At 39.7% G+C, this 25,269-nt stretch overlaps 1 protein-coding gene across 1 annotated transcript in view; it reads right to left on the bottom strand.

Moving 5' to 3' along the window:
• The window catches only part of HPSE2 (heparanase 2 (inactive)), a 611,494-nt gene extending 590,606 nt beyond the window's left edge, over window positions 1-20,888 (bottom strand). Inside the window, exons 1-2 of the mRNA XM_053922432.2 lie at window positions 20,422-20,888; window positions 17,379-17,536 (exon numbers count right to left, since the gene is read on the bottom strand). Coding sequence (XP_053778407.1) covers window positions 17,379-17,536; window positions 20,422-20,711 — 448 coding nt within the window. The 5' untranslated portion in view covers window positions 20,712-20,888. The remainder of the gene's footprint in view (window positions 1-17,378; window positions 17,537-20,421) is intronic.
• Window positions 20,889-25,269: the final 4,381 nt, after the last annotated feature.

The raw sequence follows: 25,269 nt of genomic DNA, 5'->3' as shown, positions 1-25,269 counted from the left end.
GAAGAGCAGATAGAGTGCTTCCTAGACAAGGTAAAGCTAAAGGAGTTCATCATCACTAAGTCATTATTACATGCAATGTTAAAGGGACTTATTTAAGAAAAAGAAAATTAAAACTATGAACATTAAAATGGCAACAAATTCACAACTACAACTTAATCTAAAAAACAAACAAACAACTAAGCAAACAACCAGAACAGGAACAAAATCATAGATATGATGATCATTTGGAGGGTAATAAACTGGGAGGGGGAAGAGGGAGAACCAGGGAAAAGGTGCAGGGATTAAAAAGCATAATTGCTAGACACAACAAAATAGACAGGGGGGTGTTAAGGATAGCACAGGAAATGGAAAAGCCAAAGAACTCATATTTACAACCCACAGACATAAACTAAGGGTGAGGGTGGTACTGCTAGAGGGTAGGGGCATGCTGGGCAGAGGGGGACAATAGGGAAAAATTGGGACAACTGTAATAGCATAATCAATAAAATATACTTTAAAAACAATTAAATGAGACAATGCTTGCAACACCTTGGAAATGCTCAATAAATGTAGGCTGATGATGTATGTTACTGATATTGTTGTTTCCAGAAGAAAATACACTTAATCTCAATTTTTTCATGCATATAATTGATGAGAATCACCTGGAGCCTTCATCTCAAATTATAAAACCATTCTGTGATACAAAAGAAACTTTAAAGTATCTCAACAATCAGAAATAATGAGTAAATTTGGTGACACCTATAAAGTCTTCAGGTAAAGCTTACTGCTTCTTTCTCTGTAATCTGTCTATTCATGTTTCTACCAAATCATTATCTATTTGACATTTTTCCCCACTGAAGTGTGAGTTTTATCAGAGCAAGGACTACATAACATTCCTTTTCGTACCCTATAGAGAGATTACTGCAATGTTAACAAAATACTATGTTATATAGCAGGTGCTTAATAAATGTTTATTAAAATATTTCACTGAAAATCCATGGATTTCTCATAATTTCTTATCTGAATTCCTGTTTCAGCCTCCTTAAAAAAAAAAAGGAGGGAAGGGATTGTTTAAAATGTAATCTTTATTGTATTTTTTTCCATTAAGGAAAGTTTTGAAAGCTGACTAATTTAACAATTACAACCCACATTGTCTACCTAACAGATGAAAATACCTAAACAAGTGAAATTTTACTAGTTTTGCCCATCTTCAAGTTCCAAGGGTTCTCAGGAACAAGGAAATACTCTGAAATATGTTATTTTAGCCCTAGGAAAACACTGAGAGTTTATATAACCAACCCATGATCCCTGCCATCATCACTAAACTAAAATGGATGAGAAGCCCCTCCCCACTCCCCATCTGGCTGCTTGCTGCCTTTCAGTGAACATTTTCCTCTTTTGGCTATCATAGGTACTAATATTAATATCAAGTAGCAAAGCCTGCTACTCCAAGTATGGTCCCCAGACCAAAAGTATGGACAAGATCAAGGAGTTTGTCAGAAATGCAGAATCTCATTTTTAACTAGGTTCCCTAGGTGATTCACATACACATTAAAGTTTAGGTGGGACTATAGTAGTGTTGGCTATGCCTGGCGTCTAGATTTAACTCCACAACAGACCAGCAGGGGTACCTTACACAAATCATTTCACCCAGAGGTTCTTACCCTGGTGTGCACTTTAGAAACACCTGGGGAGACTTTTTTTAATCTCAATGCTTCAGCTATACCCCAGAGATTTATTTAATTGGAGGAACACCCAGTATTTTTTAAAGCTCCCCCACTGACTAACCCCTTCTATCAAAGGGAACAATTAATAGTACTGGCCTCATGGGATTGTGAGGAGAATGAATATCTGATCACCTCTGAAAAGCTTATGGCTCAGTACTCGGGATGTATAATAAGTGCTCAGTGTTTGGGAGTTACTATCATACCTGGAAACCTAGAAATAAATTATCCTACAGTAGGGATAAAATACAACAGGTTCACATGTACTGGTCTGGCCCATCTTACAGGCTGATACCTGCCAAACTCATGAGACACAAAAGAAAGGATACAATCAAAGAACACATTATCCGCAGGATGAGTTTTTCCTAGCAGCAAACTGTTGATTGAAGCTTCAAGGAAACTACAGTGTGTCAGACAAGGGCAACCCATCTCTGCAAGGTGTCAGCAAAGGCCAGCACCTTCATTTGGAATGTGTTGATGGAGGATTGGGGAGCACTATTTCAGCAGTTCTCTAACACAGGAAATCCCCCTTACCACACCTTCCTGATTTACACTGATTCTTGATACACACCACATGTGTCCTCAACTCTCTTTTCCCCTCCCCCAAAGTTTTCAATCGTTCTGTTCCACATTTAGGTGATGAAAACTTAAAACTTGTGGTTATAACTTCTATGAGAAATTTCATTTTGAAAGCTTGCTAAATTTCAACTTTATTGCCATAAGGAAACAGAAAAAAACAAAAGACCTCAGTCACCCACTAACACAAAAACCCCTAGTGAAGACATTTAATAAGTGTAAGTTTTCTGCTGCAAGTTGTTGAAAATCCTGACCTTTGGACTCAGTGTCATTCATTTGCTTCTACAAATGTTCTATGAAACAATAGCACTTATTTTTCTAATGGTTTTAGGTTACGTGTTTAGTTTCACCTATGGATTTTAACTTGGCTAAGCCTGGCCTGTAAGCAGTTCCTTTTGAATCTGTACCTCACTCTACTCTTCTAAAGGGGATTCATAATGGCCAGGCAAGTAAGTCTACAACCTGGTTTTTCAACAATTGCAAGGGAATAAACACCCAGATGGAAACAGCATACCTATTAGGGCACTGACACACAAAAATTTATCTCAGTGGTGATTACATTTTTTTAAGTGTGCGTAGTTCAGTGACTATGTCACCAAAAAGCTCACATTCCATTTCCAGCTCTTCTGCTTATACACTATGGGCCTCCTCCATGGTAGATGAAACAGACTCCTCCTCCCTCTCACTGGGCGCACTGACAGCTAATGAATGCCTGCATTTAAAAGGATTTGAAATTCTTTGTTGGAAGTCTCTTCAGTGTTAGTGGCCTCCCAACCAGTGCTCTCAAAGTCCTCTCCATCCCGTTCTCTGGGCTGGTTCTAACTTCACCCTGCAAATGGAGCCCAGTCTCAAGAGAGTCTGGAATTCAGGTGCTACATCTCCAAGAATGACATTCTGCTACATCTCCAAGAATGACATTCTATTAAAGAGTTTGTCAGTGAAGAACAGTTCAAAAAGATACAGGAATCTGGGACTAAACTGGACCCCAGCATATTTACAAACAAAATGGCCTCTCAGAAAAACCCATTCTACTTTCCCAAAGAACCTGTTTCAGATTGGCCCAACTACCAAAGGGCAACAGTACCCATGGGGTTCACTGCAGCAGAGTTAAAGGATTACTAGCTGTGATACCTCATTAAAACTGTTAGGCTTCAAGGCAGAGGTATTGAGTTCTAAATCCAGCTATGCCACTTAAAAGCCATGTTACTCTGAACAACTTCTTTGAATTTGTCTTCTCATTTATAAAATGGAAATGCCAAAATTTAAAGTAAGACTAACTCTACACAGCTTCTGTGGGGATCAGAACATTTTTGAAGAACATTACAAATATAAAGTGTAATTATTTTGCTCCTGCAAACAACTGATTAGGGAGCTATTTAAAAATGACTACCTTGTGCTTTCTTTAGTCTGTTTCTGACAAAACATATGCCAGATCTTTTTATAAATCTCTAATTCAGCTGACTAGTATTCAAATTCACAAAGCAGCTTTAACACGATGAGTGAAATTCAGAGAGAATCAAGAAATCCTCAGCTAGGATGTCTTTCAAATCACACAGTGACATACAATTTGAACAAAAAGGCAAAATACTTTTAGTGTCACTTTCTCTCTGTATCCAAAACTTTAAAAACCACTTGGGTTTTTTTTTCACATTTTAAAATTGTTGTTCAAGTACAGCTAAACCACTTGTTTTACTAAGGGAAACCATACTATGACACACAGTGTTAGTTTTGCTGAGGCTCTTTTCTTGACATATGCTCCAAGCAAATATTATAGCTAAAAGGATTAAAATGCAGGAGGATATTTAAAAAGACGTTAGGGGGAAATAAATAATTTAGATCAAGTTCCAATTTGGAAAAAGAAATATGACACTACAGCACTGCTTTGTTAGAAACTACAAACAAATAGCAAACAGAGAGGTGCTTGCTAAAAAGTACTGATGAAAGGAGTTACAGAGAATGGTTAAATTATAGCTCACTCACACATGGATTAGTCTGTAGCCACTGAGAAACAGACTGTAATTACTGAGGGAAAAAAAAGGTTATCTAGATATACAAGTTGTACAACAATATAATCCCACTTATACATTTAAAAATTTACATATATCTGTATGCACAGGAAAGATCTGAAAAGAAACATGCCTGTTATAAGTGGTATGAAATGGGATTGGGGGTTACTAATATATGTATTATTAAATTTATATTCATGAACATGCATTAACCAGCAATATCCTGTGAACTGTAAAAAAGCAGAAACAATGAATGGAAAAGAGATTATTCCTTTTAGTATATTAAGCTACCAAATAAATGGCAAATAATCAGTCAACAAGTATTCACTAAACAGCTACAATGAAAAAGGCACAATACCAGATGTGGGAAAAACGAGAAATAATATTATCACTACCCTCACAGTTACCTAGGAGTAGAGCCAAGTCTACATGAACATACACAAAATGATACCTGAAAACATAGGCAGAATATGAGAATAGCCAAAGAAGTGATTTTTAAACAAATACCTTAGAAATTCAGGCTCAATAAATGCTGAATGAATGAATGAAATCATTTTGAGCTGAGATGTGAAAAATTCATAGAGGAGGACATTTTGAACTGGATTTTGAAAGAGAAAGAATTCAGAAATGGCTAGGAAGTAGGCAGAAGGATGTGAGGGATTCAAAAGTATTAGAAATTAAGAAAATGTCAGAGAGTAGAAGCTTTGTGACAGAAACCTATGCCATTTGTGAATGGACCCAGGTTCCTGTTGGTAGGAGGAGAGAAGCTGGCCAAGAATGCTGGGCTGACTCTAGAGAGCCTTGGAAAGCTGGAGAAGAGTGAAAAGGACTTGAGCTAGCAGACAAGGATGTCACTGAAGGTTTCTATCTGGGCAGTCACAGGAGGACAGAGAGCTTCAGAAACATTAATCAGGCAGCAGGATGGAGAAAAGCTGGGGACAAGGAACCCAGTTCCCTAAGAGAGAGATGCCAGAATAGGTGTGAGGTGGTAAGTGCCCAAACCAGTTAGAAACAGCCACAGTGAAAAAATAGTAATAGTTTTCATTTAGCCCCATTCTCAAACTTTCAAATCAGACTCAACCTAATACAAACCCCTAGAAGAAAGAGCTTTGAAACTGTCTTGGTAGACAAATGAGAAAAACTGTGCTGTGATGTTGTTACGGGGTGTGGTGACAATCGACTTTGGAGTGAGACTGTCCTGGATCTTACCACAGCTCTACCACTTACTAGTACAGTTACCTAAATAACCCAAGACTTTGTGTAAGACATATAACCTCTTTGCCTCTTAGTTTCTTCAGTTTAAGTGGCTATAAAAGTCTTCTGTATTTGAATTTAACAAACTCTCAGTTCAAAGAGAAAGATGAGGGAGGGAGGAACGAAGGAAGGGTTTTCTTGAAACTTCACCCTTATCAGTTCCCTTTACCCTTCATAAGATTTCACCGAGCTTAGAACTTGAAGGAAGAAGAAAGTGGAGTATGGTTCTAGTTTGTAAATTTTTAAAAAAGTGATTCTAAAAATGCCCAACAATTTGATGGTAACTTTCTAAGTTTTTTCAAATATTCTTATTTTTATGTTTTTTCCTGACATTTCCCTCAGTAACACTGTGGATTCATTTCTATTATTCTTGTCAATGCATCTGCTACCAAAATATACCTCTTTCCCAGAGAAACTAGTAAGTTCTATCTCACACTAGATCAGTTAATGTTCTATTCCTTCACTGTCATGAAGTGTTGGCAACCATCTCTTTCAAGTGTTCATATGTCTCTCTGATTATTATTTCATTGTTTTCATAGAACTATTTTGTGTCCTGACCCACAAGACCTTTAAATATCCTCATAGGAAGACCTGTGGCACATATTTTTTCAGTGCTCCATTATGCTTAGTATAGGGCTTTTTAATATTTAGTAAGTGGCTGAATGAATGAAATAATGAATGAATCAAAGACTGGATCCCTCTCGTATTGAATCATGTTGAAGAGAGGATAAGACTGGGTTCTAACCCTGGTTCTACCAACAATTCATCTGTATGAACTTGAGCAAGTCACATGTCTTTTCCAAGTCTCTTTCTACACACACACACACACACACACACACACACACACACACACACACGTTTCCCATCAGATTGATTTAAGAGATAAAAAATAAAAAAGAATTAAAGGAGGTAACATATGTCAAACAGTAATTGCTCAACAAACAGGAGCTATTGGTAATAGTAGTAGTAGTACTCACCCTTAAGGCCAGGTCAGGAACCCTCCTCCTAGGTACCTCTCCTATTCCAGCTCTCACTTAACCCCCCTACTCTGAACTCCTACGGCTCTTACAACTTGTACATCCTTTAACTTTTGAAAATACCCTATCTTGTGCTCATTGCTATTATTTCCTGCATGTCTTGTGTGTCTGAGGAAATCTTTAACTCGTAGAATTTTACAATTAGACACTACATGTAGACAATATAGTCAATTCTCTTTATTTCAGGAGGCTTCAGGAACCTGAACAATTTCCCCAATGGCATATGGTTAGTTAGTAAAAGAACTGAAACTAATACCAAAGTCTCCTTGTGAAGCTCACAGCAGAGGCTCCATTTAAGCCTGCAGGTTTAATGAAAGACATCACTGAGTCCCTGTTTCACACCACATTAGCAGGGTGGTCTTGGGCAAACTACTTAACCACTCTGTCTCCACTTCCCCATTTGTCAAATGGGGAAAACTACTTTCCTCACAGGGTTGCTAAAAGGATTAAATGTGTTAATTCTCGTAAATTGCTTAAAATAGTACTTGGCACACAATAAGCACTCAATGTTAGGTGTATTATATTATCACTATTATTAAGCTTCAGGAAAAAACATTCATTCTTTTATAGCATTTCAGAATAATGCCCCAAATCTGGGCAATTTTCCTTTTCCCACCCTTCCAATATCACCTTCCATCCTTCAAGGTGTTCGTTTTTGCCTTCCCAAAGTGAAAATAAGGTACTGATTTAATCTGCAACTCCTTCGATGCAAACATATACCCCCATCTTTTCTAAATATGCAGCCTGTATTTCTCATTCTTCATTCTTCGCCACATGAAAAGCAAAACATGTGCATTAAGGCTTGTAGATAACATACTTTGCCTTAATGTGTCTGTTCTATGCAGTGTGATGATGATCATCTCTATGGATTTTATGTGCATGTCAATGCCAGTGTGTTTTGATTGTAAATTCCTAGAGACAAAAATTGTCTGCTTACGTCAATCAAACATAAATTCTGGGGCATTTGGGCCAAACTGATTCAAGTATTCAAAAAAGAATTTCAGAAAAATTCAGAAAATGAGGGGGGATTAATGGAGATTGGCTTAGCAGAAGGCTTACTGAAAGAAGGAACTTGGGTAGAGCCTGAAGGACAAGCAAAATTTTTAATTCAAGAGGGAAAATGAGTGTTGAAGGTGGAGGGTATCATATTAACAAAGCGGAGGGACTGGGCAAAGACTAGTCTAACTAGAGTAGAGTGATGGTACTAGAGACCAGTGTGAAATTCTGTTGAATATGTAAGACCAGAGCACTTTGATAGTTCAGTTCATGTTTTATTCCTCTTGGTAGCACCAATATTTAGCACTAAGTTTGGATACAGTTGATAATCAAAAAATGTTTTGTTTTCTTTTCTTTTAAACAAAATATTTTATTCACTATAAAGGACACAAGGACAAAATCAAGGGGGAGGGTAAAGGTGGGGGAGGGAGGTGGGACTGGCTGGGGTGGGGTGGAGGGATGGGGAGAAAATACAGACAATTGTACTGAATAAAAATAAATACATATTTTTAAAAATCAAAAAGTTTTAAAAATTAAGCAAAATTATACTGTTTTTCACTCTCCTAAAGTAAACTAAACGGAGTTGACTCCAACTCATTCAGATCATGAAATCAAAGGATAAAGGAGTTAAACAAGTATCTTTACCTTCTACAGCACTAGCCACTAGTCTAGAAATGTTTTTATTTTGCCTGTATCACCATCCATGGACGACAGCAAGAAATAAAACACACCAAATTCTCTCATGTTCCTATAGTCATATTCTGTCTCTACCTCTACCTCCCTCCTTCCTTTCTCCCCCTCTACCCTCCTTTCCCTTACCACCCTGCCCGCCCCCCCTACACACACACACACACACACACACACACACAAACACTGTCCCATGGACTGAGACAGCTGAAAACTTAAGGCATAAGAAGCACTGAAGTTAAGATTCTTAACATCTAGTCAATTTTGATGAAGGATTCTCAGAGGAGGCTCCTGACTCCAAGAGCTCAGACCATGTAACTGGCAGGCTTAACAGACAGACCAGAGGAATTTTGAAAGAAGCGTCTTTTCTCTATGAGGTACCCATCCCAAAAAGAGTGTTGCGAGAACAGGAGAGAGAATTTAAACAAATTTGGCAAGATAAATAATGATATTTGGTATTGGCAACAGTAGCACAATTTGTACTGTTACAGAAACACACAACTGTTTGTGAATTACCAATGATCAGGTGATAAGTATACAAATGAAGCTGGGACTGAAAGGTCCGCTTACTGGACTTTTTTGATTTACTGAAATTAATTAAGCTACCTTTACAAGCAATAGATCAGAGTATCCTAATCTCTACTATACAGATGGCCACAATGACTAAATTTTGACTAAATGACATGATGATTGTATCTTTGTGAGATACCATATTCAAATTCACAAGGGTATAGTGAGCTGCAGCTAGCACTCAGAACCTGGTTACCATATTTCAAACATTACAGAAAATGAATCCTTTAACACAATATTAAATTGTATCAAATCTTAAAGTTGCTGACAGACAAACCATAAATGCCAAATGATAAAGTTGAAATGGAGGGTATTCTTGGGCCTAAAAATCTCCAGAAACTGCTTTTGGTTGATACTGCATAAGTGACAAGAAGTTAGTCATGTTTAAGGTGACAATAGTATCGGGGCCTCATTCATCTTCCCAGCCTGTGTCAAACAGGAGCCTGGAACTATATGCCTGTTCAATAAGCAAATTCATGAGTGAATGAATATAATAAAATACTGGGCTATGTTTATACTATAAAATAACAACACAAAAATTATCAAGCAAATTCTAAAACTTTTTATTTTTTTAAAGATGTTATTTATTTATTTTTAGAGAGAGGGGAAGGGAGGAAGAGAGGAAGAGAAACATCAATGTGTGGTTGCTTCTCACATCCCCCCTACTGGGGGCCTGGCCTGCAACCCAGGCATGTGCCCTGACTGGGAATCCAACCAGTCACCCTTTGTTTTGCAGGTCAGCAAACTTATTTATTTTAAATACCCTGTAATATAAGAATCAGATTAATAATTTTATTTTTAAATATATTTTATTATGTTTTCACAGTGGTCTCAATTTTTCCCATTGCCCCCCTCCATGCAACACTGCCCACTCCCTCATGCAATTTCTGCACCATTGTTTCTGTCCAAGGGTCATGGTAAAGTTCTTTGGCTACTCCATTTCCTATACTGTACTTTATATCCCCATGGCTATTCGGCAACTACCTATATATACTTCTTAATCCCTTCATCTCTTCACCCATTCCCCCACACCCCCCTCCCATCTGACATACATCAAAACACTCTCTGTATCCATGATTCTGTTCATGTTTGCTTAGTTTGTTTTTTAGATTCAATTGTTGATAGATATGTATTTATTGCCATTTTATTGTTCATATTTTTGATCATCTTTTTCTTAAACAGGCCCTTTAACATTTCATATAATAATTGTTTGGTGATTATTAACTCCTTCAAGTTTTTTTTTTTTGTCTGGGAAGCTCTTCATCTGTCCTTCAATTTTAAATGATAGCTTTGCTGGGTAGACCAATCTTGGCTACAGGTCCCTGCTTTTCATGACTTCGAATATTTCTTGCCAATCCCTTCTAGCCTGCAAAGATTTTTTTGAGAAATCAGCTGACAGCCTTATGGAAACTCCTTTGTAGGTAAGTAACTTCTTTTCTCTTGCTGCTTTTTCTCTCTTTCACTTTAACCTTTGGCATTTTAATTAGAGTAGGCCACTTTGCATCCATCTTGCTTGTGATTCTCTGTGCTTCCTGGTCTTGCATGTCTAGTTCCTTTACCAAATTAGGGAAGTTTTCTTTATTTTTTGAAACAGATTTGAGATTTCTTGCTCTTTCTCTTCTTTTTGTGGCACCCCTATGATGTTAATGTTGGAACACTTGAAGTTGTCACACAGGCTGCTTACACTATCCTCATTTTGGGGGAATTCTTTTTTCTTCTTCTTGTTCTGATTGGTTACATCCTTATGTTCCAAAGCATTGATTTGATTCTCAGCTTCATCTACTCTACTGTTGTTTCCCTGTAAATTTATTTCAATTGTGTATCCTTCATTTCTGACTGGGTCTTTTTCACGCTGTTGAGGTCCTCACTAAGTTCCCTGAGCATCTTTATAAACAGTGTTTTGAACTCTGCATCTGATAGATTGCTTATTTCCATTTTGTTTTAACTTTTTGGAGTTTTGATCTGTTCTTTCATTTAGGCCATGTTTCTTTGTCTGCTCGTTTTGGCAGCCTCCCTGTATTTGTTTCTATGTATTAGGTGGAGCTATGACTCCCTGTCTTGGTAGTGTGGCCTAATGTAGTAAGTATCCCGTAGGGTCCCATGGCACAGCCTCCCCTATCACCCAAGCTGGGTACTCAAGGTGTGCCCTTTGTGTGGGCTGAGTACACCCTTCTCTCATAGTTGAGCCTTGGTTGCTGTTTTGGGAGGGATTTGGCAATGGGAGGGATTTTCCCAGGCCAGTCAGCTGCAAGGACTGGCTGTGACCACCAATTACCAACCTCTACCTTCCATGGAGGTTCAGCTGTGCATGAGCAGAGTGGTGGGTCTGCCAGCTCTCACCCTGATGCCAGACATTTCAGTTCCTCCCTGTATGCCACTGGTACCTTTCAAGCTGCTACCATGGTGCTAGAGCTCAAAGGGAGTGAGTATGGGTAAGTCCATGTGTGGGTTAAGGGGAACTCTTGGGACTCCAGAAGTTTCTTTCACTAACTCAATATCTGCTGATTTTTGCAACCAGAAGTTATGGGAACTTATTTTTCTGGCACTGGAACCCTGGGCTGGGGGACCAGTGTGGGTCTGGGACTCCTCACTCTCAAGATATCCCTCCTGAACTTTTATCCATCACATATGGATGTCCAGCCCATTCTGCATTTCCACCCTTCTTCCAAGTCTGGATGGATGTGGTGTCTTTATTTCCATAGTTGTCAGACTTCCATTCAACTCAATTTCTGATAGTTCTGAGTGATAGTTGTTCTATATTTTAGTTGTAATTTTGCTGTAGTTGTGCGTGGAGATGAGTCGTATTTACCCATGCTGCCATCTTGACCAGAAGTCCTTTTAATTCAATTTTAAATTACTTTCAAACATACTTCATAACTCAAACCTCACCAAGTACATTATAACACAGCAGTTCCAGAGTACATAAATGTGTGCAGTGATTTAAAAAGGACAATGGGAAGGGCAAGGGTCACTAATAAAGGTGAGAATGTTCTCCCCTTCTCCAATGGAGTAAAAGAACTTACAGTGGACTCTATTTTCCTAGAGAGCCAATTCCATTTTACTATGCCTAAAATGCAAGATTCTCATAATCTGTTTTGGATTTACTCAACTAACATTTATTCCCACACATGTACTTCCTTCTTTTTTTAATTACATATTTTGGAGCTAATAGAAATATGTTAGAATTTTTAAAAACCCAATTTAGGCATAATTCTAGCAATGTGAGCTTTTTTTAGTATAATTTCTAACATGCACTTTTATATACTTTTAAAATTATAAACATTTCTGAATTAACAAAAATGTACAAATGGGCTTCTATAAAAAAAACTGACATTGTTCTAGCAACATGAACTAAGATAATTTCTAACATGTACTTGCTATGAAGCTAAGGTGCTCTTTTTAATGCCCAAACACATATTTAAGCTTTGATTCATGCTCTTTCCTTTGAATTTAAATGTCCTCTCTTCTCATCTCTTTCTCCAATATCCATCCACCTTTGAAAAGGCCTACCTAACTCCCGTCTAAGTCTGGCTAGTATTCATTTCTACTTTTACTGTTACACCTTGGCAAACTATTATGTTCCACTTTATACTCTATTACATGTTGTCTTTGGGTTACTCCTCAGTTTTATCTGTAATATTATTTCACTAAGTTATTTGTTCATTGACAACAGGAATAGTGCATTTTGATGGGTCAGGTCAAGTATTTTGTAGTGCCCTTCGATTTGAGTTTTACTACCATTTTCTCAGATTTACAGAGAGTTATGGATTTAAGGTAAGAATATCACAAAGGTGAAGTGCCCTTCTCATCACACATATCAGGAAATACATGATGCCAACATGACTTATCTGGTGGTGTTAACCTTGATCACTTTGCCGAAATAATGTCTGCCAGTTTCTCCACCGTGAAGTTAACATTTTCCCCTCTCTTCTTTAAGAAGCGAGTCATAAAAGTCAGTCTATATTCAAGAGGAGAGAAGTCAATCACCTCATCCTAGAGGAGTAAGTATCAAAGAATTTGAGGACATATGCTAAAACCACCACAATAACTGATTAATAAATATTCTGGAGGCTATGCAAATATTCTGTTTTACCTTAAAAGTTTCCTCTATTTATTTTAACACCGATTAGAAGATCTTGCCTTTAGCAGTTTTCACTATTGTTTTCCATACTGTGTTCTAATGGTGATTGTATCTTTTACAATGGTGTAAGTATCTTTTACTTACTTGATATTTTGCCATTCTTTGGCCGGCATGAAACTAAACACCAAGTAGATAATCAATAAATACTTGTTAAGTATAATTTAATTTCAAGAAACATTTATGTGAAATGAGATAATGAAAGGTGGGTAAGTACAAGGCAAATATGTATTTTGGTAGATATGCCATTCTTATGTCATATTCTTGATTAATACAATGGGGATAGAAATAAAAAGAATTAATTACCTCACCTATACTTAAAACTGTGAAAAGTTTCTGGACAAAGGAGAACAATAACAAAAGTTGTATAAGACCTTAGAGTTTACAAAGTGTACTCACATTCATCATTTAGGATTTCAGAAGCTCTCTGAAGAGAAAATCTTCAGGAAATGGAGATATAAAAAAAAAAAAACATTTAAACTTGCAAAAAGGCACTAATAAATCAGGAATTGGAAAGTTGGGCATAGAAATTACATAAGGTTATCAAGGAAGAAACAAAGCTAAAAGCAAAAAAGAACAGATACAATTAAAAAAAAATAGTGTGGTTCCAGTACAAGGCTTTAAACCAGGTGATTTAATCCAGAGCATGAAACCAAGATAACTTAGACAGCCAAAGGTAAAGAGTACATGGTTAAAATGATGAAGAATATTATTAAACCAAGCATTAAGAACAGACTTCATGGGAACATACATTGAAAGTAAAAAATGAATAGAATATTCATTCATTTTCCATTGGTCACCTACATTTTCCCAGTGCCTTTAACAGTGCTCTTAACCTATTATGTATCCAAAAATATTTGCTTAAGTTCTATGTATCTTACATAATGCTAGATATTTTGAAATACACAATAATTAGATATGATCCCTTCCTATAAAGAATGTGCATTCTAGTTGGAAAGGTAAAAGAAACAAATATATGTGTGTAAAGTTAAAGAGCAAAACAAGGCTGAAGGGGCCAAAAGAACAGCATAAAGAGTTAAAAGCTTCAGCAGTCCAGAGAAAGAAGAGATCACTGCGGAATGCCCTATTCAGGAAAGACTTTGTGAAAATAAGGCATTTGCAATAGACATTCAGGAATTGGGCAGAGTAGGAGTGAGATTTGAACAAAGCCAAGAGAAAGGCATTCAAAGCAGAGATATACCAACTGAACAAAGGTATGAGGTTGAGACAGTGCTTTAAGAAGACAGTGAAATTAAGTAGGGTTGTAAAGGTATATGAAAACATAAGGTAAGCTGAGATTGAAATGTAAAAGGCTTTGAATCCCAAGTTGAGGAGTTTGAACATTTTCTGTAAGCAATCCAAAAATAATCAAAGTTTTTGAGCAAAAGAGTGACATGATATACCTCAAACTAGTATGATATTCTTATGTCAACTATAATTGTAAAACAAAAAAAATGGTTTTAAAGAATGACATAATGAATGTAACATTTTAGAAATACTTAAGCTAGCTTTTGATGTGCATAATAAATGGTATACATCTTAATTAAAAATATGGTTATGGCAGTAAAGAGACAGGTATATAAAGAAAGCACACTAAATATGTAACAAAGAAGGGCAGAGTGGAGCAAAATAAACTTACGAACAAAGATTAATCCAAGATTTCTTTGTTGGGAGCAAGTAAAGCATAACATCACAGAATAGAGAGGAAGTTAGGCAAAGGGTAAGATTCCAAGGTATGAAGAACAATCCAATTTTTATTTCCGCCATCACCACTATGTTTGTACGAAATTTAAGTTCCTTAAGCATGGAGTGTATTAAAGGAGTAACAAAAAGTTCCCAAAGTGATAAACAATGGCTTTAGAAAGAGAAAACACAGTAGCATTACAGTGCTTAAAAAGTACTTGGAAAATAGAAGCCACATGACTTTCTGTTATACAATATTATGTTTAAGTCAGTAGATCTTTTTTTAAAATAAGGTACTTATGCCTAAATACCATTTACTAAGAACACTTAATTATTTTAAGATGCTCATGATGATGACAATTATCAGTGAGTGAAAAATTACTGAAGCATAATTTTTCAAAATTGCTGAGACTATAGCAAAGACAATTTTTCCTTGAATTCTACAATGCAACATGCAACAACAAAGACAACATGGGTGATTTAAGGATATGTGAGCATCAAAGGGCAGAAATAGGGCATTCCCACTCTCTTTAACTCTGCTAAGGCCTCAAATACTGATATAGTTCAGAGCATCTTATTACCACAGAGACATAAATCAAAAGGAGTTCAGCTAGGAGCAATAAAACAGATTAGTGTCTGGAAGGACTGACTTTAAAGAAAGTTTTAAAGAATTAAATCCAGGTAGTCTAGATAAAAATCAGCTATGAGGAAACCTTTTTATGAAGCTCATACACCAAGGTTAGAAATTATTTTGAAGATAGAAGTCTCAAAAATACAAAAATAATCATAAATATTTAGGGAATATTTATAAAGGGAAATCTCAGGATAAGCTTGCTGGCAAAAACCTATGGGACAGAAGAACTCACTCCCACAGAAGTGGTGAAAACTACATTCCTAGAGATATTTAATGCCAGGTTGGACAAAATAAGAAAAGGATTCCATATGGAATAATCCTGTACTGGCCCCTGAAGTGGTGGAAGGATTAAAGATGATCTCTTAGATCTTTTCCAATTCTGATTTTTTTTTAATTCTGTGAAGTTTTATGGGGCACAATCTTTTGCCCATTTCCTTTCTCCCCATGATATGCCCACTTTCTCCTTTTACAAAGGGAAACAAATTGTATCCTTCATTTGAAGATGATCTCATGTTCTCAGTGAATCATAAATATAATCCTAGGTACAAGTTTGGGAGAAAAAGGCCAATTCCTATAACTTATAATGGTCATTTTTCCCCCCAGTGGTTCCTGGGACTCTTACAAGTTCTCCTACAAACTAAAGAGGAAGAATTTCAAATGGATTCAAAGAATCCATTTTCCTGTTTCATCAGGAAAACATTAATATTTTCCATTCCTATGTCTGATCTCAGAGCTGACAGTGACCCTGGGAGCTATAAGGCCCTGGGTCAAATTACCAACAGAGATGCTGTTCAGGATTATCTTTTACCTTTCAGCATTTTATGCTGAGTGACAGCAAAATCTACTTGCAATCTACTCTTTATGGTAATGACACTTACTTACCTTTGAAAAGATGTAGCCTTAAATACCTACACATTTTTGCAAATGTTTTAAAACAGGAAGTCCTATTCACACTTCAAACTCAAGAAGCCCCAGCCTTACTCTCTTTCTCCATTCTGGCACTTTAAAAAGAAGGCTTCTCAGCCACCCTTGAAATAAATCCCAATACCTCTCTAGAATTCCCATTCAGTGAAAGCCCCCAAAAATACAACAGCATTTCCTCATTTTGCTGATTTATAAGGACAAGATGTAACAAAATCCAGGGAGTGCTGAGAAACTGTCCCTGAACCCTTTGAAAATAAAACTGTAGCTCACTTATGAGAAAGAACAGCAGGACAGAGATAGCCCTCCAAGAATGGACACTAATGCTTCCTCTATCCAATCTAAACAGCTTCAATGGCTGAGGAGCCACCAATTCCCATCTTGCCTGTATGAAGAGTGTTGTTTACCTTTACCCACACAGAAAGTTCATAGATATTAACACCAAACCATCTACCTTTTCTTAAATACCATTTTCATTTCTTCCCTAGTAAAAATACCTAAACAGATTGGTCTCTCACACTGGAATAGGATTTGGAGTTTTCAAAGCCTGATGCTTAACTCATCTGATCCTAGCAGGAAAAAAAGCTGGCATTTATAATCCCATTTTAAAAAGAAAAAATTCGATTCTGAGATTAGGTAGTCTGAAGGAGAACCCACTGTGGAGATTTTCAAACCCTCTCTAACAAGGGACCAATCTAAAAGGGATTATTCCAGAAAACTTTAGAGTGGGTTTCAAAAAAAAAAAAAAGGCTTCAGGAAAGCAAGGAATAAGAAAAATAGCTACTTTTTTCTAGAATTTTAGTAATGAAACATAAGCCTGGCCCTTTAGTAACCTATGAACCTGCCTGTATTTTTTCAAGAAATCCACCATCTCTTCTCCCCACAGACTAGCCTAACAGAAGTTTTGACTATCAGTTAATGGCCTCGGGACTCAGCAGCCCAGTGGAAGTCCAGCAGCGGCGACCCCGGCTACTTTACCTGGGAGCTAGCTCCCTTTGCGTAATCAACTCAGGAGTCCTACACACCGGTGTGCCCTTGCCCGCAGCTACCAGCTTTTCGGGAGAGCTTCTAGCAGGCTCTCCTCCAAATCTACCCCCTACACACACACACCCACTGCTGCTCCCACTCCCCAAACTTCCCCCACCCCACGAGAATGGGAAGCAAGTTTCTCACCATCCTCGTAGTTTTTGAGATAGTAATCCGGGCCGGGCCCCCCGCGGCTTTTTGCCGGGTTCCTCAGGTTCTGGAACTGCAGGAAGTCAGTACGTTTGCCCCCAAAGCGCAGAAAGGCGGGCGAAAGTCCCCGAGCCAGGGTCACCAGACGCTTGGAGCTGCAGGGACAGAGAAAGAGAAGAAAGGATCCCGAGGGAAGGCGAGAAGCCGTGGGGAATCCTGCAAGCCCTCTTCCCACCCTCTGCGGGCGACCTGGCCGAGGCTCAGTGTCCAGCCCAGGCTGCCTACTGCGTGGGCCCCTGGCCGCTCCGGCCCCGGCACTGCTGCCTGCCCTGCACTTGGCCGCCCAGTTCCTGGGGGCTATTCCTCCTGCACCCAGTTGGCCTTGGCCCCCTCCACAGACACCCCGACACTGTTCGCCAAATGTACTTATTTCCAAAGGATTAGACTGTGTTAACAGTGTGTGGGGGGTGGAAAGGGGGGCGGGGAACACTTCTGAGAAAAAGGGACTAAGGCGCAATTGACCTGTTTTGCCACTGCGGGGAAAGCGCTCCTGAAGGAAACGCGCAGCGCGGACCATAAGACTGCGACTGAAACCGGAGATCTGCTTCCCCGGCCCCAGAGGCACCACAACCTCAGTAGAGAAGGTGAAATCTGTCTTTTTCTTCTCTCAGACCAGGAACGTGAAGTCAAATTAATGCCAAAGTTGATTCTCCTTTTCCACTACTTTATAGCAACCGCATCGATCTCCCAAATCCATGGACGAGAGACTCCCAGGGTAAATCCTTGCCTTTCTGCGAATACTTCCCATCCCTGCCTCGCACAACATAGGCAATGTCTCTTGACCCCTGCAGTTACTCAGACTGATCTCAGAAAGGTGTAATACTTCTCTCCACCTCCCGAGTTGGGTTCCATCTTTTCTCCTTCATACTTGGGGTCATTTGTAAGTGATGGGGAAAGTGAAGTTACCCGAAATGTGGAACCTACGCGTGGGAGGAAACTCGAGGAACACCAGAACAATGGCATTTACCTCTATTTAGGTTCAGGATTTCCATAAGTAGGTTTTGCTGCTGTTGTTTTTAAGCCAATTGCTATTTCGGAAAGGGGTGGAAAAAGAGCAATGCGGCTGCTCAGTGCTAAAGGAATCAGCTGTTGAGTTCCAGATCTGTAATTTATTTTTAACGCTTTGCTGGTTCAGGTTCTTAAAATCCACGCCCGAATCGAGAAACTAAAGAGCATCATAAAAGCGGTGGATAAGAAAGAGGAAAACCACCGGAGATCCCGCTTAGGGACTTTCGAAGAAGCGTGCGCGCCCCAGGCAGTCCGGTGGCGGAGGACTCCAGGACTGCGTTCCGGGCGGCTCGTGGGCCCTCGGCAGGCACAGAAGACATCCGCGCGAGTCCAGCCCCGCGGAAACGGCGTTTCCAGCAACCGTCTGTCCGGAAGCCTCCAGAGCCAATGCAAATGCGCCCCGCCACGGCTTCTTCCCCCAATGCCGCCTTCCAGGAACCTTTTCCGTGGCAAGCATTTGGCGTACACAGGATAGTTTTTTTAATAAACAATCCTTAAGGTATCCACGCAGCTGGGGAAGTGCAATGCAAGTGGGGCTTGTATTTCGGCAAACCCGTCGCCCCCCACCTGGGGATGGGTTAGAGACGGGCTCTGCTTCCCCGAAGAGCTTCCAAAGAGAACGCGGGCGGCGCGGAACTGTTCCCGCCCTCCCACCGAAGGTTCGGCAGCGGCCGAAAAAGTCTACACGGGGGCAGCAGCCACTCAATCCTATCCCTAAACGCTTGCTTCACGTGGAAGGAGCGCCCCACGTTGTGCTGCCTACCTGCCGCGTCCGTCCGCTGATTCCGCAGAGACCCGAGGAGACCCAGAGGGCTGAGGGGCAGCGCGCGCGAGGCAAAACTCTCTGAATTTCTCAAGGAGTGCAGGATACTCACGAAAGACGCGCGGTGGACGCGGCCTCGGGGCGAAGAACTGGGATTGAGAGCGCTCAGGACTCTTCGGGAGAACCCACAGCTGAGGCTCCAATTTGGAGGGAATTTTTAAAAACTCAACACTTGGATTCGACATTGCAGACAATTTATTTCTTTTCTTTTTTTTATACTGCAACTCTGCCCCCGATGGGAAGGGATAGTGGTTGCCTAACTGCTGCCACTTAACGACGTGGGGGAGAGAGCGAACCCAGTTAGATCCCAAGCCCTAGAGTAAGGGAGTCCTTGAGCACAAACCTCCGAGTTTGCTAATCCAGTGCCGGGGTCAGACTTCCAAAACATTCCCGGAGTATTTCTAGAACCCTTTCCGCTCCCCTTATATACGCCATGACCCGAGCGAGGATTTTTTTTTTTCTTTAAAGAAAAACTATGCAGTTACCGCAGGAGATTTAAGGAGGAGGGACTGGGGGGCCATTCCATTAAAAAAAGCATCTTACAAAGTCCTTATGTCTGGAGACAACAGTTGAGGATATATATAAAATAAAAGTTTAAAAATCCGACCCAACTTGCCCACCGCTCAAGCCTCTGCTTAAACTCGTTTTCTGTCTGGGAGTGGGAAAGAACTGACGATACTATATTTCCGTGGAAAATTCCACTTTCATGTGATTCCCCGCTTGAACACTCACAGACACACGCAGACATGCACTCTCTCACACACATACACGCATTCTTCTCGGTCTTTGTTGCTCCAAACCTTTTCTTCATTTTTATAACTACCCTGAACCTCTTGTTTCTTTTTCAGAAGATGAGGAGGCTAATTGTGGGTATATGTAAGCACAACATTTTTTCAGTCATAACTGATAAGTTTCTGAAATGCCTTCTGCATTGCAAACATGTGCATCTTAATAGAAAACATTGCTTTTCTCAATCACCAGTTACAGCCTCACAGCAAATATTCCAGGAGGAGGAAAACCTCCTTTCTTCTCTTTGAGAGATCCGCTTGGCTTATTTTCTTCTTCTCCTCCTTCCCCCTTTGGAATGGGAGATAGGAAGGGGTGGGGGTTGTTACTTTTTTAAAAAATCCATCGAAGCCCCTGCCTTACCTTAAGAAATCGAGCCAGCCATCATGAATGATGGACGGATCCAGCTGCAGAGAGAGGAAGTTCTCATTGACTGTCCTGATTGGGTTCTTGGTGCTCACATCAAGTAGAATCAGAGTCTTTTCCTTCAAACCTGGAGCTCTGTCTACAGGCAAGGGTCTCCTGTCTCCAGCTTGGGAGGAAAGGAAGAGATGGAGCAACAGAGCCAAGAAGAGAGCCACTGGGGCTAGGCACGAGGGGGGGCGGGAGTTGCTGGAGGGCATGGCTTCAGGGAAGGCACAGAGCACCCTCATTAAATCCCTCTGATTTAAACCTGTCTTCCCCCACAGGGTCTCGCTGGTGACTAATTGTCCTTATCTAAAGTGTGTGTCTGTCTGCTATTCCCCCCCTTTTTTCCCTTCCTTTCCCCCCCTCTCTTGCTCTTTCTCTTTTTTTTTTTTCTTTTTCTTTTTTCTTCTTCTCTGTTTTGGTGCTTGGTGGAGCGAACTCACGCCCCTAGCCAGCCTTCTCTGCGACTCGTGCCAAGAGTACTTGTTCACCAGCACCGCCCCTTTAAGAGATTTCGACTGCAGACATTTTTTAACTTTTTAAAGGTAAGGGGGTGGGTGGGGGGAGAGGCGGGAAGTAGGAGGAAGGGGTGGCGTTGTACCCTCCTGATTTAACCCTCTAGGGTCAGGAAGCAGAGGGAGGGATCGAAGCAGTACTATTTTAAGTTTTGGGCTGGGGGTGGAATGTCTTGTTTTAACTTCCTTCCCCGGGAAGCTCTGGGGAAGGCCATTCTAGCTCCAACCCCAACAGGAAAGCCCAGGGCCAGCCCTGGGCATGCTGGAGTAAAGTGTCCGCACCCGGCACGCGCCTGTTTGTCCTGACAGCGTCAGGCGTTTCGCCTTCTCTGGCCTTTCCCTTTGGGTTGAAGCAGCTGAGCAGAGTAGTTAAGTTGCAGATGGGGTCCTGATTCATGTGGTGACTGATTCCTGCCAAAGCATAGAGTGCAGTGGGAGACTCCATGGACATAAAATGGGACCTCTGCGATGCACTGGACAGCCACCTAGAAGCATCCTCTCACCTAGACAGGGCAAAGAGTGGCCAGAAGGAATGCACAGAGTGACCAGGTCAAGGGGCTTATTCCTCCAAAGGGGCATAAGGATCCAGGCTGTGCATGGCTCCATTATGCCTGCAGCCGAAGTTAAAGTGTCTCAGGGGTTTCAATTTACACTGACTTCAGCCAAGTCAAAGCAACCTGGTCTGTGTTGGGTCTGGGCGGCGCTGCACCCATCTGAGCCACTGCTTGGCCATTCTAGTGCACAAGCACAGCCCAGCCTTGAGATCAACCTTGGACTTACCCCTGCTATGGGGAGGAGAGCCTTTGTGGTGCTGGAGTGGAACAGAATGACAGGTTTTCAAATTCAACTAATAGTCAGCCAGAGACCACCCACAAGTAGGTCCCCCTGGATGTGCAAGGACAAGAGGTCAGAACCAGCTTCGTCTTGCATCACCTGCCCTGGCTCATGGAGCAGGGACCCAGAGCACTTCTCAGCTCCAACCCTCAGCTCAAACCAAAGCACCAGGCAAGGACCAAACCTAATTTGTGCAGTCAGACCACTGGACCCCACTTTTGGCTTCCTTCTAAAACAAAATAGGCCTTCTACTTGGCAGATGAAGAGAACTACTTTATGTTGTGTGGGAATGCATAGTGTCACAGGGCCTCCAGATATCAAACCCACAAAACTCTAAAATACAGATCAAAGGTTGTCCCCAGGGGTAGTCTCAGAGCCCACAAACACTGAAATGGCAACCTGTCTCCCCTTCTCTACCCCGATAGGATTAAGGAATCTGCAAGGGGCTAGAGCAGATGACTTTCAACTGAAGTTCCCTGAGGAGCTTCTACCAAACTAAGCAATCAGGAAATCCAGAGGTTAGGTTGGATTAGAATGGAAAGTTTCATGAAGACCTCTTTCTAGAAGTAGCGCTGCATAAAAGGAGGCCAAAGGAAAAAGAAAACCCAAGACATATTATTTAAAGATGATTTTAAAAACCAAGAAGTTGAATACTGAAATATTAGATGTGAGTCTAATAGGTGTGGGTCCCAAAGGCCTGCTTCCTTTAGTTCCTGAAAATTTCTCCCACATCTAGATTCTTTAAATATGTGTTTGTTTGCGAATGTGTGGTATGATGTAAGCCCCAGTAGAAATTATTGTATTTTTAAAATGTGCTCTGAGCACCTCCTACAGATAGTGACGGCCTGATGAGCAAAGATTTTAATTTGTATCTTTGTGTCTTCAGACCCAGGCTCTTACTTAGTAGGCATTCATTAAATGTCTCTGAAATAAATAAATGATAAATCAAATCATGCTCAATATACTAAAATCATATACTGCTCTCAAGAAAAATGTAAAGAATAAGTACGTTTGTCACAGTAAATTTTGTTTTAGGTTTCTGTTAAGTAATTTGTTTTTCCCGTTATGAGGCTATTCCTGATCATCTCTTGCAAATTCATCAGTAATTAGCACATTTTCTATATTCACAATTAAAACCAAGGGCCTAGAAAACAACCCCTGGTTTACAAATGAATGTGCTTTTAGAAGTCATATTAACTGAGACCAGAAGATGACCCCTTGAATGAAATAAAGAAATCACTTCACCCACTAGATACTGTATCTATAAGTAATGTACCTTACTCTTGTGACTAAGGGTGAACTTGCATATAATGAAAAAATCTGCTTAATCATGAATTTTAACCACAATGTTTACTTATTGACCCAACTATTCTGTAATTGTTTGGTGGTCTAATTACTTTAACCAGTATTCAATATTTTCATCAAAATCTGTACGTAGTATAAAAATAAAAACCAAAAAAAAGTGCTTTTTCCTTAATTTTTGATTAAAACTATCTCTCTAGTGCAACCTCTGAAATTCTATAGTCATGTCCAGCCTCAGGACATCGAGGCAAAGAAAGCAATTCAATAACATTTAAGGAGTTCCAGATAGTCCTGATTGACTCAGAGATGATGACCTGATTGTTTGGTTCTTTGGTTTAGTTTGGGTATAGACCCGACAGGGCTACTCCTTCCAAACAGTACCCATTCATTCCCCATATCATGGTTTTTGTCTAGCCTCCTATCTCACCCTAAATTATATGCTGTAAATAACTCATAATTAATCTGTATATTAAGACTGATATTTCTATCCTACCCTCTTTGTGCTACTGGGGGACAACAATCTACATCTCTGTTCTGTCTTAGTTTGTAATTCCCTAAGGGACAACAATTGGGCCTCTGTATAAAATATTAATTACTGGGCATGAGATACACTGAAGACTCCTTGAAAATACTCTGCCTGGTGTTACTGAATGGTCCTTATGGATAAATTCCTTTGATATCTAGGAGTCTAGGTTCCCAGACCTGTAAGAAATCTTGAAGATTAACTGGTTCAGTGATTTCTAGACTATGAGATTTCAAAATAAATATTAGTTAGTGGGGAGAGCTGACATATATTTGCCAACTTTTTATTTTGTCTAGGAAAAGACCTTTAAAAAATTAACTACTTATCACTATTACTTCCCAAAAGAACATTTTAACAGCCAAAAAAAGCTAAAATTATATGTGAAAATAAAGAGCAAGTGTTTATACTAAATACATTTAGCTCATGAAAAATCACTACAATATTTTATCATTTCATTTCAAACCAGTGAAAAAATGCATGCCAGTGACCAACATGAGTACTAGGACTGGTGACTGGGACTAATGATATATCCTGTGTGTACAGCCAAATTCTACTTTGTACCCTACAGTGTTGCTGCAGTATGTGCATACTTTTTGCTGATAGTCATCTTGACTACAGTCATTTCTTTCCACTTTACCTATGCTATTTTTCTCACTTTTAGTCTGTCACAAACTCATTAACTCTATATATACCACCCTTTGCTTCTATTAAACATGCATGGTTATTTCTATGCCTGTTTGCCTCTTCTAAGAAAACTATACCTACATATGTAATAGAAAGAAAAAAGTTCTTTCCACCAAAACTGGGACTAGGAAGCATGAAGATTTATCAGGCATCCCACTGTCTGATCACTGCCTGTGTACTTGTCCATGATGATTACTATTTATTGAAGTCTTTTGGTCCATGAATGATGCTCTGGGCTATACCTATGTTATCTTACTAGTTTTCTTGAATAACTCTGAGAGGTGGATATAATTTACTATTATATATAATACCTAGTTTACATTTAAGAAAATTGAGACTGAGAGATGTTAAGCAATTTTCTCATGGTACACAGCTAATGAGTGGCAGCAATGGATGGGAACCCAGGGATGCCTGACTCTAAAGCCTATGTCTGTGTCCTTAACTGCCACACTCCACTGTAAGTGACTAAAATAACGCATACCCTCAAACAACTTGTTAATGTATAATGGGGAAAGAAATAACTTTGACTAGGAGTTGAACGACCTGAGTTTGCCAGACCCCAGAGCTTTGTGGCCTTGGGTAAATTTTAAAAATGTTCTACGCCTCAGCTGCCTACTCTGTAAAATTAATATAATATCCTAGAGTAGAACAGAATAAGGTTTTGTGTATAGAGAAAGTACTTCATAAATTCTAAAATATTATGCCGATTGTGCCATTTGATTCATATTATTTCTTATTCCCTCTCTCCCACAGTTGCCACAAATACATCCTCTCAATTGGTAATTAGGACAAGAATTAAATTATATACAAACAACTTCATGATAACCTTGAAACAAAAAGTCAACTCTATCTAATATAATGTCAACAAATACAGTAATAAAATATAATAAAAATACATACCACACATTTTAACCAAGCAGGCTCTTCTGCCTATAATTAGCATCT

The sequence above is a fragment of the Desmodus rotundus genome, chromosome 4 (genome assembly GCF_022682495.2).
Source record: "Desmodus rotundus isolate HL8 chromosome 4, HLdesRot8A.1, whole genome shotgun sequence".
Classification (NCBI taxonomy): domain Eukaryota; kingdom Metazoa; phylum Chordata; class Mammalia; order Chiroptera; family Phyllostomidae; genus Desmodus; species Desmodus rotundus.
This window is presented reverse-complemented; position numbering and strand designations above follow the sequence as displayed.